At 45.7% G+C, this 14116-nt stretch overlaps 1 protein-coding gene across 4 annotated transcripts in view; it reads left to right on the top strand.

Annotated features, from left to right (window-relative positions):
• The window catches only part of LARP4B (La ribonucleoprotein 4B), a 639242-nt gene that overhangs the window by 475749 nt on the left and 149377 nt on the right, over nt 1-14116 (top strand). For all 4 annotated transcript variants that reach the window (XM_078663295.1, XM_078663296.1, XM_078663294.1 and 1 more), the window contains one exon: nt 1835-1959. In XM_078663295.1, the coding sequence (XP_078519421.1) occupies nt 1835-1959 (125 nt within the window). The remainder of the gene's footprint in view (nt 1-1834; nt 1960-14116) is intronic.

The following is a 14116-nucleotide window of genomic DNA, read 5'->3' as shown; positions in this document are numbered from 1 at the left end:
TAGGCTACCTTTCGGCCCTCTCAGCTTTTCTTCGGCTTCTAGATCAGCCTTTACTTTTAAAGTCCCCTCTGGTGGAGAGGTTTCTGAAGAGACTAACCTATTTGTTTCCCTCTTCCCCTTTAATTATGCCACAATGGGACCTTAATTTGGTCCTCACCTTCTTAATGTGCGGACCGTTTGAGCCGATGCGCAACTGCCCTCTACGGTTGCTCACCATCAAAACGGAGTTCTTGGTGGCAATAACCTCTGCTAGAAGGGTGAGCAACCTACAGGCACTGTCATCACAGCCTCCTTACCTGACCGTTTTTCTGGAAAAAGTGGTCCTGAGTACTAGGGTGTCTTTTCTGCCCAAAGTTGTAACTCCCTTTCATCTGGGACAGTCAGTTACTTTGCCCAATTTCTATGCACCTCTGCATCCTTCCAAGGAAGAGGAGAGTCTCCACCATCTGGACCCAAAAAGAGCTTGATCGTTCTACCTTGATCGTACTAAAGAGTTCTGGGTGGATGACCAACTCTTTGTGGATATGTGGGTGCAAAGAAGGGGCAAGCTGTTCAAAAGACAACCATCACTCATTGGGTTATCCACTGTATAAAAATCTGTTACGCCTTGGGCAAAGAAAGACCTGAAGGCCGTAGGACCCATTCCACCAGGGCGAAGGCTGCCACCACAGCCCTCCAGCGGTGGGGGGGGGGGGGGGGGGGGTTCCGGCTGTTAATATATGCCAGGCTGCCGCGTGGGCGTTTCTACACTTGTTTGTCACACACTATTGCCTGGATTCTCAGGTTCGTAGGGAAGGCCTGTTTGGCCGCTGTGTTCTGTAGTATTTTCTGGTCTAAACTTTTCCACAGTCCCTCCTCCGGGAAAGGTATTGCTTGGGTATCTGTTCAAAGGTAAGGAATCTGCGGCTAGATGTCTCTATCAGATGGACAAGTTACTTGCCTTCGATAACTCCTTATCTGGTAGAGACATGATCTAGCCCCAGATTCCTTACGGACCCACCCATCGTCCCCACACTGCGGAATTGTTTTTTGTGTCAGGGATGTTCCCCTTCAGGGCCCTAGCTGTCCTTTTTCAACACCCCATGGTCAGTCGTGAAAAGTACAGACTTCAGCGCCTCGAAGTGGCGGTTATATTGATGACGCGGAGGTCAAAATGACAAACACGACGTCGGCGAAGTCAGGTGGAGTCCACCGATGCCACCTATTGGCACGCAGGGGCACTGCTAAGAAAAATCTCCTGGATCCAGCCTGACGCCTGGAAGTTCAAAGGTAAGGAATCTGCAGCTAGATCATGTCTCTTCCTGATAAGGTGGTACTGAAGATAAGTAACTTATCCTTTAAGTTGACCCAGTTTCCTTCCTTTGGCGCATGGGTATGGTCCATGTCAGTTGAATACAATTTGATTTGCAATCATTCCAATCACTTTCTCCTTACTCATCAATCATGATTAAAACCCCCACCACATTTTTTTCTTCTAAAGTAAGGTTGAACTTTAGAAGGTTTGCTTAACCAATTTGGGTATTATGAACCAGCTCCCAGAAACTTGGAAGACTAAGGAATGTGCATACGAATACTGATGCATGTAGTATCTTGGTACCCTCTTGTTTAAGCACTATAGAAATTATACAATGTGCTTAACCCCTTAAGCGCTGCGCACGTTCAGCGGCCGACGGCACCACTACCTCCGTAGTGCTGCCGTTGAACGTTTGAACTGCACCTGCGCAATGGAACGTCCAGCACTGGAGCTGGACGTTCCATAGCAGCTATGAGGCTAACAAAACTGCTATAAATGTATATTGTTTAAAAAGTACTAATTCTATTTCCATTTCTGTAGAATTTGAATGTAGATGCAAGTACAAACACTATCCCATCAGGAATTCCCCGAGAGCCTTTGTTACCGGATGTTTCTTCACAGCCAGGGACCTGTGATCGTCCTCATTCCCCATCTCCAACCCCCGAGTAAGGACTTTAAGTCATTTGCTTTTTTATTTGTTAAATCTTCTAAAGCACAGTAATTTTGTTTTTCACCGAACACGTGAGCTTCAGTGTAACTCTGTGATTTGTTCAGTCATTCAACCAAAGCTATTGATTGTGATTCATAATTAATAGCTTAAACATTCTTACTTAAATGTTCAATGCATGTATGTTATGAGTAAGTTTTAAAATTATTTTAGTTTAATAGCATTGAATCATGGTGATTTTTTTGTCGTATTGTGGTGTTTGATTTAAGATCCTGTAGTTTTTGACCGGTAAAAGTATTATATGTTCTATAGTAGACCAGAACTAGCAGTTAGAACCCTGAAATATTAAGGCTGCTGATTAAAGTGATTAGAAGAACCTAGATTTAGAGGGTCTTCAAGCCAGATGCATTTAACATCTATCCCATGATAATGTCATCATAAATGTATGTCTCCAGTTCTGTTTATCTAAAACCTCCGCAGAGTAAGAGATGTGCTGTTATTCAATCATGTTGAAAGCTTTCTATCCTTTGTGAATCCTTTCACAGTGACTGAGTAAGGGACTGTCCACTGGGTTATTCAATGGAGCAGTGGTTCATAACCTGGGGTCCCTGGACCCCTGGTGGTCTGCAACACTACTTGGGGGATCCGCAACTATTTGAAAAGTTAAGTGATATTACAAGATAACTAAAAGGATATCAAAATAAAATAAATAAATGTAAAATTGAAAACGTTATAACATTCTGTAAATGAGAAGGAATTAGAAATTGGAAACCAAAAATTTAAATTTTTATCCTCAGCTTGATTTGTGGGAGTAGCTCAAGCACAGCCAACAGTAGTATGGAAAATTGGTGACCTTTAAAGCACTAATGCACACCAACAAAAAACATAGAGTAGGAGCAAAAAAGACCAAGCAGTCTGCTAGAGCTTATCATATTGCTTTGTCTTTTAGAAATCAGCCCAAGTTTTGAAATGCTCCATCCTTCCCATTAAAATGTAATTTCTTTTTTTGATATATTTTACCTGTATATAAAATAAAATATTTCTTAATATATGTATTTGTTCTATGTTTACTTGTTTCTGTAGCTTTGGATTGTTTTGAGGTTCAAATTATAGAAATTGCTAGGTGAAATGAAAAGGGGTTTTGTTGAGCGTGACTGCTGCCCTAGGGCGTCCAAGCGCTGAAAAAAAGGATAGTGCCTCATGATACAACAGCTTTGAAGTTAGTCTTGTTTAATAAAGAGGAAGGTTTTGAGCTGCTTGTGGAAAGATGACAGATTTGGATTGGATTTTAAGTGTAGAGGGAGGGAATTCCACAATTTGGCAGCATTGAAGGTAAAAGACCTGCCTCCTGCTCTTGATCTCCTAATCTGAGGAGCTACGGCAAGGAATGCAGGGGCAGAGCGGAGTTGTTTGCTGGGGTGATAAGGGGAAAGCAAAGGGTGATTAATCTTGGGGCCAGTTTCCCAAAAGGCTTGGTGGGAGATGCACATGGCTTTAAATTTGATTCTCTCCCTAACAGGGAGCCAGTGCAAGGTCCTCATCCCGGTTTCTACTGACGCTCTTCGTGGGTGCTGAAGCAGCGTGCGTGCAGCACAATTCTGAATCCGCTGAAGTTTTGGCAGAACGTATTCAGGCGCCCCTAGATACAAGGCATTACTAAAGTCTAATCGGGATTGGATTAAGCATTGTATCACGATTTGCTTAACTTCAAAAGGTAGGATCGGAAGGATTTTTTCAGCATCCTGATGATTCCAAAGCAGGTCGCAGATATCTGGGTTGCTGGGTGTTAAGGGTCAGGGATTTATCCAGCCAAACCCCAAGGCTTCTTATGTCATCTTTCGGGATAGGCGGCGTACCCAAGCTGATGGGTCATAAGAGGTCGATGGTAGACAGCGCTGGGGGGCCGAGTAGCATAAGCTCGGTTTTGTCACCGTTAAGCTTAAGGGACGATGCAGTCATCCAACTTTTGACCTTCCATGCAGGTAGTCCAGTTACTCTGCGCCATTTCACAGTTCTTTTGTGCGAGTGAGACCACCAGCGGAGTATCGTCCGCGTATGTGATGATCTTAATACCATATGGGCGAACGATCTCAGCCAGTGGTCTCATGTACACATTAAATAACGTAGGGCTCAATGACGAGCCCTGCGGTACCCCACAGTCCAGAGGTTTACTTGAGGAGAAAAAGTCTCCATCAAAGACTTGGAATGTCCTTTCACTCAAAAAGGATTTAAGCCAAGCCAAACCGTCCCTTGATACTCCAAGATTGAAGAGTCGACCCAGCAGAGTTTTGTGGCTTACCGTGTCAAACGCAGCACTTAGATCGAGGAGGATGACTGCCACTGATACCCCTCGATCCAAGATTCGCCTAGCTTCCTCTGTCACGGCCAGCAAGGCCGTTTCCGTCCCATGTTTGGGGCGAAATCCCGTCTGTGAGACATCAAGTAGATGGTTGCTCTCGAGAAGCCTTGTTAGATGGGAATTAATGTGTTTCTCCAGGATTTTGCTCACCCAGGGTAACAGGGAAATGGGGCGGTAGTTGTTAAAGTTAGTGGGGTCAAGGTTATGCTTCTTCAGAAGTGCTCCCACCATTGCATGTTTCTAAGTAGGTGGGACACTACCTGTTGTTAGAGAGATGTTAAGAAGCTCCAGCAGAGTGGGGAGAATGACTTGGCTAGCTGCAACCATAGTGCATGGAGGGGCAGGGTCACATGGGGAACCTGATTTTATTTGTTGTATCAAAGGTTCCAATGTTTCCAAGTCTAGCAAGGTAAAGTGATCTAAGGTTATTTGGGAGGAATGATCAGCTTCCATGGGGAAAAGGGGTCCATTAGTGAGGGGCTCCGAAACTGTGGCTGCAAATGAGGAATAGATTTTATTTATTTTCTGATAGAAAAATTCCGCTAGATCATTGCAGCAAGAAAGTGGATTGTCATTGGGAAGCATAGGTGGGGGAAGCTTGGTAAGACTTTTGACGATTTGGAAGATCTCTCTCGGTTTTGATCTGGCCGTCATGATTTTACCATTGTAGTAGGTAGATTGTGACGATTTTATTTCTAATTTGTAGGCTCTAATAGCCTCCCTATACATGACTTTGTCTACGGTGGCATATTCCAAGCGCCACTTTCTTTCAAGCTTCCTACAGTGTCGCTTTTTCGCTCTAAGCTCCTCCGAGTACCATGGAGCTGTTTCTCGTGGTCTTTTTAAGCTGATTTTTCTAGAGGGAAGTATAGAGTCAAGCGACTTCCGAATCCAATTGTCAAATTCCCTATTATCTAATGAGGGATTCTGGGAAAATGAGGGTCTGGAGGCTACCAAGGAACTAGTCCATTGTTCTAGTGGGAGCCTAGACCAATTTCTCATCTTTCGCGGAATGGGATTGCAAGAAACAGGCCTATGTATCGACCAGATAAGAGGAATTAAGAAGTGGTCGGTCCATGGAAGGTGAGTGATGGAGCCTACCTTGAGGTCGACACAATTGCTGAATACAGGGTCCAGCAAATGGCCTTTAATATGCGTTGGGGCTAGAACTAATTGCTCCAGCTGAACTGCAGCCAAACTCGCGGTCAGCTCTTTGACCACATTATCTAAGCTATTGTCAAAGTGAATGTTAAGGTCCCCCAACAACATAAAATTAGAAGGAGACGTAGCTAATTCTGCTACAAGGGAGGGTAGTGCAGTGTGAAATTGGTTCAGTGGACCGGAGGGCGATACATAAGGATCCCTGAGAAGCAGTCGTTAGAGGAGAAAAGGACAGACTTTCACAGTCCGGCATGGTATCCAAGGTGCAATGGCACGAGTATTGAGCTTTGTAAATGATTGCAAGTCCCCCGCCTTTCCCTTGGGCTACGATCCCTGCGTGCAATTTGGTAACCAGGGGGGAGTGCTTGCACCAAATCGGGTTCGGAATCGGGGGTTAACCAAGTTTCGGTTAAAAAGACTGCATCGGGTGCGAGTTCATCCAACAATAATGAGATTTCCATACTATCCTTCGGCAGGGACCTGCAGTTTAAAAGAAACATTGTAAAGTTCTGCAGGTCAATTTTCTGCTGAGCAGTGATGAACCACGCATTACAATGTGGGCAGATAGAGGGTAGATCCAGGGGATAATAGCAATGACAGCAACTTGCTTTCGCGGGGGGGGGGGTCTCAGATTATAAAGGAAGCCAGAGCTGTAATGCTTCCTCAAGACCGTAGGAGAACCAGGGGTTTTAGCTCCTGGCCCCGGACGGGCGCAGACGGGCTTGCCTTGGGCGCGCCCAGGGCGCGTCCGCTGTGCGGCCGGCGAGAGGTGCTCATCATATGGAGGAAAGGAGGGAGGGGCCGAACAGCTATACAGTCAACCCAGCTCTACCCCCAATATGGCGGCGGCGTTTTTCCCGGTCCCAGCGCCTATTCGGCTGAGGGGGAAGTGTGTGGCAAGGAAGTGAGGATTGTGCAAATGAGCAGTGGGGCTCCCTGATGTCCTGTAGTCTTTCCTCAGAAGTCAAAAGCCTAAAAACTGCTGCAATAACAGTACACAGCTCTAACTGGTAAAGGCTGAACAGAAAGAGAGGAAAGGAGCTGTATCCACATTACGATTATCTTGTGTCTGAAATGCCTTCCCTCTTGCCTTCCAGTATACTGGCTCTTATGGTGCAAGTGGGTAAGTCTGCTGGCTTAAAAGGATCCTTGTTTTTGACATCAGGGTTTTTCTCCTTCACTGGGAATCTTCTCACAAAGAGTTGGTCAAAGGGGATTTAAGGACTCCGGAGCCTGAGGTCTCATACTCCTTTCCCTAAGGAAAACCAATATAAGTTGTTTGTTTCAGATCAATAAATATCACTTTGAAACTTTCACATATCCTCAATAAAATTAGAGATCAGGGAAATAAAAGATGAGGAACACCACATATGCAAGAGGAGGATATTTTTAATGAATGGAGGCCTCTTCTGATACCTTACGTAAGCCTCCTGTCCATATACAGACTGGATATAGAAACACCTCCATACCACAGCACTTCACCGTACAGAGGTGCATTTATTTTGCGAGCAGATTATGGTCAATTCTTAGGATTGATAGATGCAGAAAAGAGTGATGAGAATGCTTGTCAAGTAACAGAACCATAGAGGATTGAATAGACTCAGAATTATTTTTACATAGAAACGCCCTCCTGTCCCTACCCCAGAATGGTATTGAGCCCTCAGAACCATGTAAATGTGGCTTATGTCAGCTTGCTGATAGTGTCAAAGGTTATTGAATCTTTGATCTGTCAACAGTTTTGCTCAGGTAGGAGGTTAAGGGATGCTTATTGTTACCCAGTTTGGTTTCCACTCCAGCATGTGTCAGAGTTATTGCTAGTTAATAGAAGAATTAGGACTCCTGTCTGCTAAGGAGACAGCAGGAGGGACATCTGTCTGCATTTATTTTCTTGTCATCTCTTGTCCTCTTTCAATAATGTAGACCACAGCTATTGATAAAACTGCTATGGGTTGTTCTGAAATTTGGAAAAAAGTACACATTTCCATACATGATGGAGACCATTGATAGCCTCCTGTGACAAGATGACTATCCTGTTGTTTCATTTGCTCCTCTGTTTAGTGTTTTATTGTAGTTGATCAACGTGAATCTTAAAGCGTCTGAATTTTTAGCTATGTGCCTGAGATAACTACCAAGCTGTCAGTCGCAGCTGCTGCCAATATGCAGAGGGGGGCGGCAGGGCAGCAGCAGCGCCGGGGTAAGACGGGCGGGTGGGGGGGGGGGGGGGGGGGGGGGGTGGAGAAAATAAAAAAGGAGAAGAAATCTTACCTGATCCCGATTTCACTTCGTGCTCTTACGTTCTCCTGCTCCTTCCTGAAGCTCAACCAACCCAAGACAAAATTCCTGTTATTTTCCAGAACAACAGACAAACAGTAGAAACCAAGTTCAATAACGTGACGCTTGACTGAATTGAACCCCCAACTTTCACTAAATGCCAGCTTACTTGGATGCACCCTGTACACCTACCTCACACTTGGGGAACATGTAGGAAAGTAGGATCTGCTTTAATGGTTACCCCCACATTTTGCTTGATGTCAGTCCGTTTTTGACCTAGTCTGCTGGGATCTTCTAATCAGGACCCCAGCAGCTGTGCTTTCTCCCCTAAATTGACCTGGTAAGTGCTTTTGTACCTCCACAATTGGCTACTAGTGTACCCTTGTAAGTCCCTAGTATGTTGTACTAAGGTACCCAGGGCATAGGTACACCGGAGGTCTCCCATGGGTTTAAGCATGTATTTTCTGATGGATACATCTGCCAGTGGATTCCTCACCTTGTAAATATCCCCTGCGTCAGCAACATTCGGAAATTCTTTTGTAGCTTTGCGCCGACGTGGACGACGTCATAGAAGCACATGTACGCAAGAAGGTTTTGGGTCCGACACACAGACCAGCCTGGACCTCAACACTTGGAAAACAGAACGAAATGGCTAGCCTTGAAATTTCAAATCCGAATTGTAGCCCACACAGCTCTTAAATACTGCGTGGCCAAGCTGTGTTTAGCAAAACATTTATTTATTATTCATAAACCGTTTCAAAATTCTTAAAAACATGGCATCAGAAGAAAACCACTGTCACAAGCAGTCAAATCAAAAACAAAAACTGACAATTGTGCACATAATCAATACAAACAATGCAAATGTGAATATTAAATAATCAAACAATCACATAATTCGAGACACCAAAGAAACATTTTGAATACACTACATACAGTCCAAATCAATTATAATCAAATAACGTATGACACTGAAGGGGAAAAAACAACCAGTCCTTTAACTGAAATACCAGTGGACAGGCGGAATAACAGATGGAAAAGAAATGCCTGCCTATCTCACAAGACCTGTGACTGAGTGTTCAGTCTGGTTGCACGCTAGGGCACAAACAAATGGAGTAGATTAGTCCCTAGCTGCACGCTCCTTTGTTGTCACAGGCTGGGGGTCAACGCGTTTCGAACCCAAAGAATTGAGGGTTCTCCTCAGGACAGGGACCTGGTAGAGTCTTTACTGTGAAAAGAATTTAAAGAAAGGTTGGTGTCAGACTGGAGTGTCACAATTAGGGGGACCTCTCTGTAATTCCACAAGTCACGAGACAAAGAAAGTTACCTGCACCACGAGCAAAAGGAAATTGCAGGAGTGGAGGTGGGCTGTTGAACAGAACAGGTTACTCTGTAGAAAGAAAGAATAGATGAGTGGCAGTGAGGGCGAGGGGGTGGAGAACTTAGGCACACTCACCTAGCTCGTGTGTTTACGTATTTTAAACGGGCTCAAATACCTGGAATTGTGGAGGTATCAATCACGCAAGACGCCCGCCAGGCGGTGCGCTGTTGGAGAATTCCAGCGTTCACATTCTTTGGCGAAGCTAAGAACAAAGCATAATTGTAATAGCCCGCATGAAAACGGCGAATACTCCCAAACAGAGCATTATATGAGCCGCTTCTCCTACCTGCGCGTCCTATGTTCAGGGGGCCGGCTGTGTGAAGACAGGGTCTAGGATTCTTCTTCACGTAGGGCGGAGATTAATTCTACCGAGTGGCGCCGCTGCAAAAAGCAACAGAGGGGGGCATATATGATAATGCCTAAAGACAGATGAAATGTCTGCTACAGTCGGCATACATTCCGGGAAGGCACTTACGTTTGACACAGGGATTAAATCCAGGCTGTGGCCGGAGGCGTTCAAAGAGTCCTTAGCGCGGGTTCGTTAGAGGGAGACTAATAACTGGCTCAGGGAAAACAGAAAGCGAGGGAGGACACCCAGAGGTTCAGAGGATTATGGTACTTGAAGTCAGTACCGCCAGCCCCACTCGTGAATCTGCACAGTCAAGTGTCATTGTGTGTTGAGTCACAGCACATGCAGGGAAATGTCTCACAGTTCATTTACAAAAGCGGAGTCTTCAAAAGGTACACACATCAACTAAATATGTAAAAAATGAATCATTTGTTAAACCTTTACACATGATAGAGAATATCCCCCAATACATTTGCATAGGTCGAATCCTCAAATGGACTACGATTACACATAAATCAGCATCAGATTGTGTTTACATAAATCGAATCCTCAAATGAAATGCAGTTATAAACACAGGCATTGCATATGGTATGTATGTACACACTTCTGCTCCACATATAGACATATTTCTAGTATCCAAAGCCTTGGACTGCCACCTAATCCGTGTTGTGGGGACCAAACAGCGCCACCACACAGGAGGGGATGTCACTCACCATGTCCTGAAATAAGTGGCATGGCAGATGTTTTGAAAGAATGAAAGAGGTATTGTATAGCTAATGCAGTGGTTTACATAGTCCCAGCAGCACGGCTTGCAGCCAAGACCAGAAACGGACAGAAAGGTCAGGGTCTCAAAGATTGCTGATTTCGGACATTTCGTTGAGGCCAGAATTGGAAGTATCAAATTTCAGAATGAGGTAAGCCTCTTTTTGAGAGAGGCGTACGTCCGGATCCCCACTGCCACCTCTGATGACGGCAAGCACGGTCCATCTTATGTCATTGGATGAGTGTTTGTGTTGTATGAAGTGAGAAACCAGGGGAGCTGTTATAACCTTATTGTTTATTCTGGATCGGTGTTGGATAATTCGTTGGCGCACCTCCTGGGTTGTTTTCCCTATGTACACCTTTTTGCAAGGACATTGGATGGCGTACACTGTGTTTTTAGTTTTGCAGTTCGTGTGTTCTTCATGTCTCCAAAATTGGTTGCCATCTGTAAACAGGGAACCCTCCATCGTAAGGTCACAGACTGTGCATGTCCCACATTTGCGATGCCCTTTGACGGGATTAGACCCAAAGATGGTACTTTGGGTATCTCTTTTGGCAGGTGGACGTGTGGACGTGATCATCTTGCCAATACTCAGATTCTTTTTAAGAGCAAACAGCGGTATTCCCACGTCTGGTAGAACTTCCTCCACCAGATGCCAACTCTTCCTGATTATTTTTTGGAGTTGGTTGGTATGGGGGCCAAACGTAGATACACACACCATCCTTTGGGTTGCGGGTCTGGATCTTTTTTCTAGGAGGTGCTCCCTCGGTGTCCATCGTGCCCTCTTCATCGAATGCTTCAACAGCTTGTGGGGATAGCCTCTCTCCTGCAGTCTGTCTGTAAGTGCTTGTCCATGGAGATCGAACTGCTGGGTGGACGAGCAATTTCGTCTCACACGGAGAAATTGTCCGTATGGGAGGTTATCTCTCAGACTCCTGGGATGGTAACTCCTGTAGTGAAGTGCATTATTCTTATCGGTTTTCTTTTGGTACAGGGAACACATCAACCCATCTGTCTTGGCCGACACCTCCACATCCAGAAAAGATAAAGATTTTGAATCATAGCTCAGACTGAATTTAATATCAGGGCTTCTATTGTTGAGCCAGACGTGAAATTCTTTTAGTAGAGCCGAGGAACCATTCCAGACACACCAGACATCATCAATATACCTGAGCCACTGCTCAATATGCTCTTTGTAGGGATTGTTGGTATATACATATTTCTCCTCGTATTGACCCATATAGAGGATCGCCATCTCAGGTGCAAAGGGACACCCCATAGCCGAGCCCTTGATTTGTAGAAACATTTCTTCCTCAAATGTAAAAAAGTTCTTTTTGAGAGCCAGTGTCGCAAATGAAACGATTAGATCAGTAGGGACCCTATGTGGGCGAGGTCTGGTGTCCAGATAAAGTTCAATGACATCAAGGCCATCTTGCTGCGGAATCTGTGTATACAAAGAAGATACGTCCATAGTGACAAGCAGTTGAGAGTTGGAGTGAAATTTAAGGCCTTCGACCCTGTTAATGAAATCCATGGTGTCTCTCAGGTACGATGGAACTTGGACAACCAACGGTTTAAGAAATATATCCACAAACTGAGAGATCGGTTCGAAAACAGAATCGCACCCAGAAACATTTGGACGTCCCGGAGGTATTTTGGAGTCCTTGTGGACCTTGGGAAGGAAGTAGAGATGGGGAGTGCGTGGAAATTTCTTCACAAGGTATTCGGACTCCTTGGGGCCAAGTATCCCTGCCTCCTTAGCCTCATTCACAAGTTTGGAAACCTCGTCCAGTATCTGGGCTGTTGGATCTTGTGTGATCCGGCGGTACCAGTCTTGGTTATACACATGGCTTCGTCCTTCAGTTCTATACAGATCCTTGGACCAAAGAACCACCGCTCCTCCTTTGTCTGCAGGCCTTATAATGGCCTCCTGCTGATTCTTCAATTCACATATGGCTTCTCTTTGTTTCTTGGTGATGATCCTAGGGACAAAAGGGCGCTTTTTCTCAAGTGTGTTCAATGAGGACATAACATGGATGGATGGATGGATGGATGGGTTTTTATATAGCGCAATATCACCGCCAGGTCTCAAAGCGCTTTGCATTGGGAACCCGTCCTGGTTTTTCCCTGTGAGATAGCCCCTACTGGGTATCCCCAAGGTGAAAGCCAGGCATCCCGCCGCAGGGGGCCGTAGTGGAGATTAAGCAAGCTATTGCCCAGAGTTGCAGAGTGTGAACCTGTGATTCGAGTAGGCACCGAAGCGAGAATTACCGAGTCCGTGGACATTTTGGGCTCAAGACCCTGCCGCGTCGGGAATTGAACCCTGGTCCCGGGTCTGATCTCAGCGTCCGGGTCTGCCTCCTCTAACCAGTGAGCCACACTTCTCCACTACTCAACAGAACGCTCGAATGCAATGATATTCTTCGCAGTGTTGTGGTTAGAAGGGCAGAATGTCGATTTATTACGTAACCCTGAGGCTTCGGTTGAGACCTGGTCCGGAGTCTCTCTGAAAAACCATCTCAATCTTATTTTTCTGAAGAATTCCATGACCTCTAGTTTGATCTTGGTAAAGTCCATAGCTATTCCAGGAACGAACGAAAGACCCAGTTCCAAGACTTCCTTTTCAGCTTGAGATAGAATTTTTTCAGAGATATTGATGATGGAGGATGGTTTTACGACTTGTAATGCTGTTTGCGTGTCGTCATCTCCCACTGTGGTTTGAATCGTGTGCGTTTCTGTTGCTGGCCCTGGCCTAAAAAAGGCCTCTTGGGGGCGTTTCTGTTTTGTTGGTTTCTGTTGGATGACCCCTCGCCTGCATCGGAGTCTTCCATTGACTCTGAAGAGGATGTCTCCGAGGACGTCGTGAATCTACTTTTAGATCTCCCTTGGTTGGTATTAAGGTATCTGGTAGAGTCTGGCCTGGTGTAGAACTCATCCTTAAAGTATGGATATACCGTCTCGATGTTAAAATTGTTTTGGTCTTTCTCGAATTTGGTAGTTTTGAAGTTGATAGTGTTGTCCCTAAATGTGGTCAAGTCTTTATCAATCTTTTCATAGAAGCACGGCAACATTCGCGGCTCCGCTGACATCACCGACTCCATATTAGGCCCACATCGGCGTGATGACGTCAGTTCCCTTTTTTTCCTCGTCGTCGACGCTAACGGTTTTCGAGGTCCCGATCGAGGTCGGCTTCGAAGTAGTCATCGGGGCATGCTTCCAGATCAACGAAAAAGAAGCATAAGAAGAGGAAGCAAGGATCAAGGCACCATTCAGGAAAGGAGTCGGCTCCGTCTAATTCTCCAGTTCAGGAGGAGGAAGAGGTTCCCGTTCCTCAGGGCTCGACGACTCCGGCTCACCAACCCGAGGATCAAGAGGAGTAGATTCCGGCGCAGCCTCCTCGAGAGCAGCTGGTGGGTTCGTATCCTCCTTTTCCGGGTCCAGGACAAGACCCTTCTCAGTTTTTAAATGCCATGTATGGTGTTTATGCGAGAGCCATGTACCCCTCTGGAGCACCGGCTGGTCCCATGGTTCCGTTGGCATACAATTTGGGTGTTCCCCATGCTTATTCTCCGGCTCCGTTTATGCCAGCGCCGACACCCTCTTGGCATCTCTAGGCGATGCCGATAACTTCGTCACTGGCTCCGTACCGACCTCGAGAACATCGGCATGGTCTTCCGACTCGGAGTTCGATGACGGCTCTGGCTCCGTGTTAGACGCCGGCTCTGGCTTTTTCGGAGTCGATTCTGGATCTGACGACGTCGCTCCGGAAGGAGAGGTCGATGCGTGAAGCTCAGCGCCTTTTGGAGGAGCAGAGGTATAGAGAAGCTGAGCTTGAAGAGGGCGAGCTTCAAGAATCGGAGGATTATTTTGATGA

The sequence above is a fragment of the Lissotriton helveticus genome, chromosome 10 (genome assembly GCF_964261635.1).
Source record: "Lissotriton helveticus chromosome 10, aLisHel1.1, whole genome shotgun sequence".
NCBI lineage: Eukaryota > Metazoa > Chordata > Amphibia > Caudata > Salamandridae > Lissotriton > Lissotriton helveticus.
The sequence above is the reverse complement of the archived record's forward strand: the minus strand, read 5'-3'. Positions and strand labels throughout refer to the sequence as shown.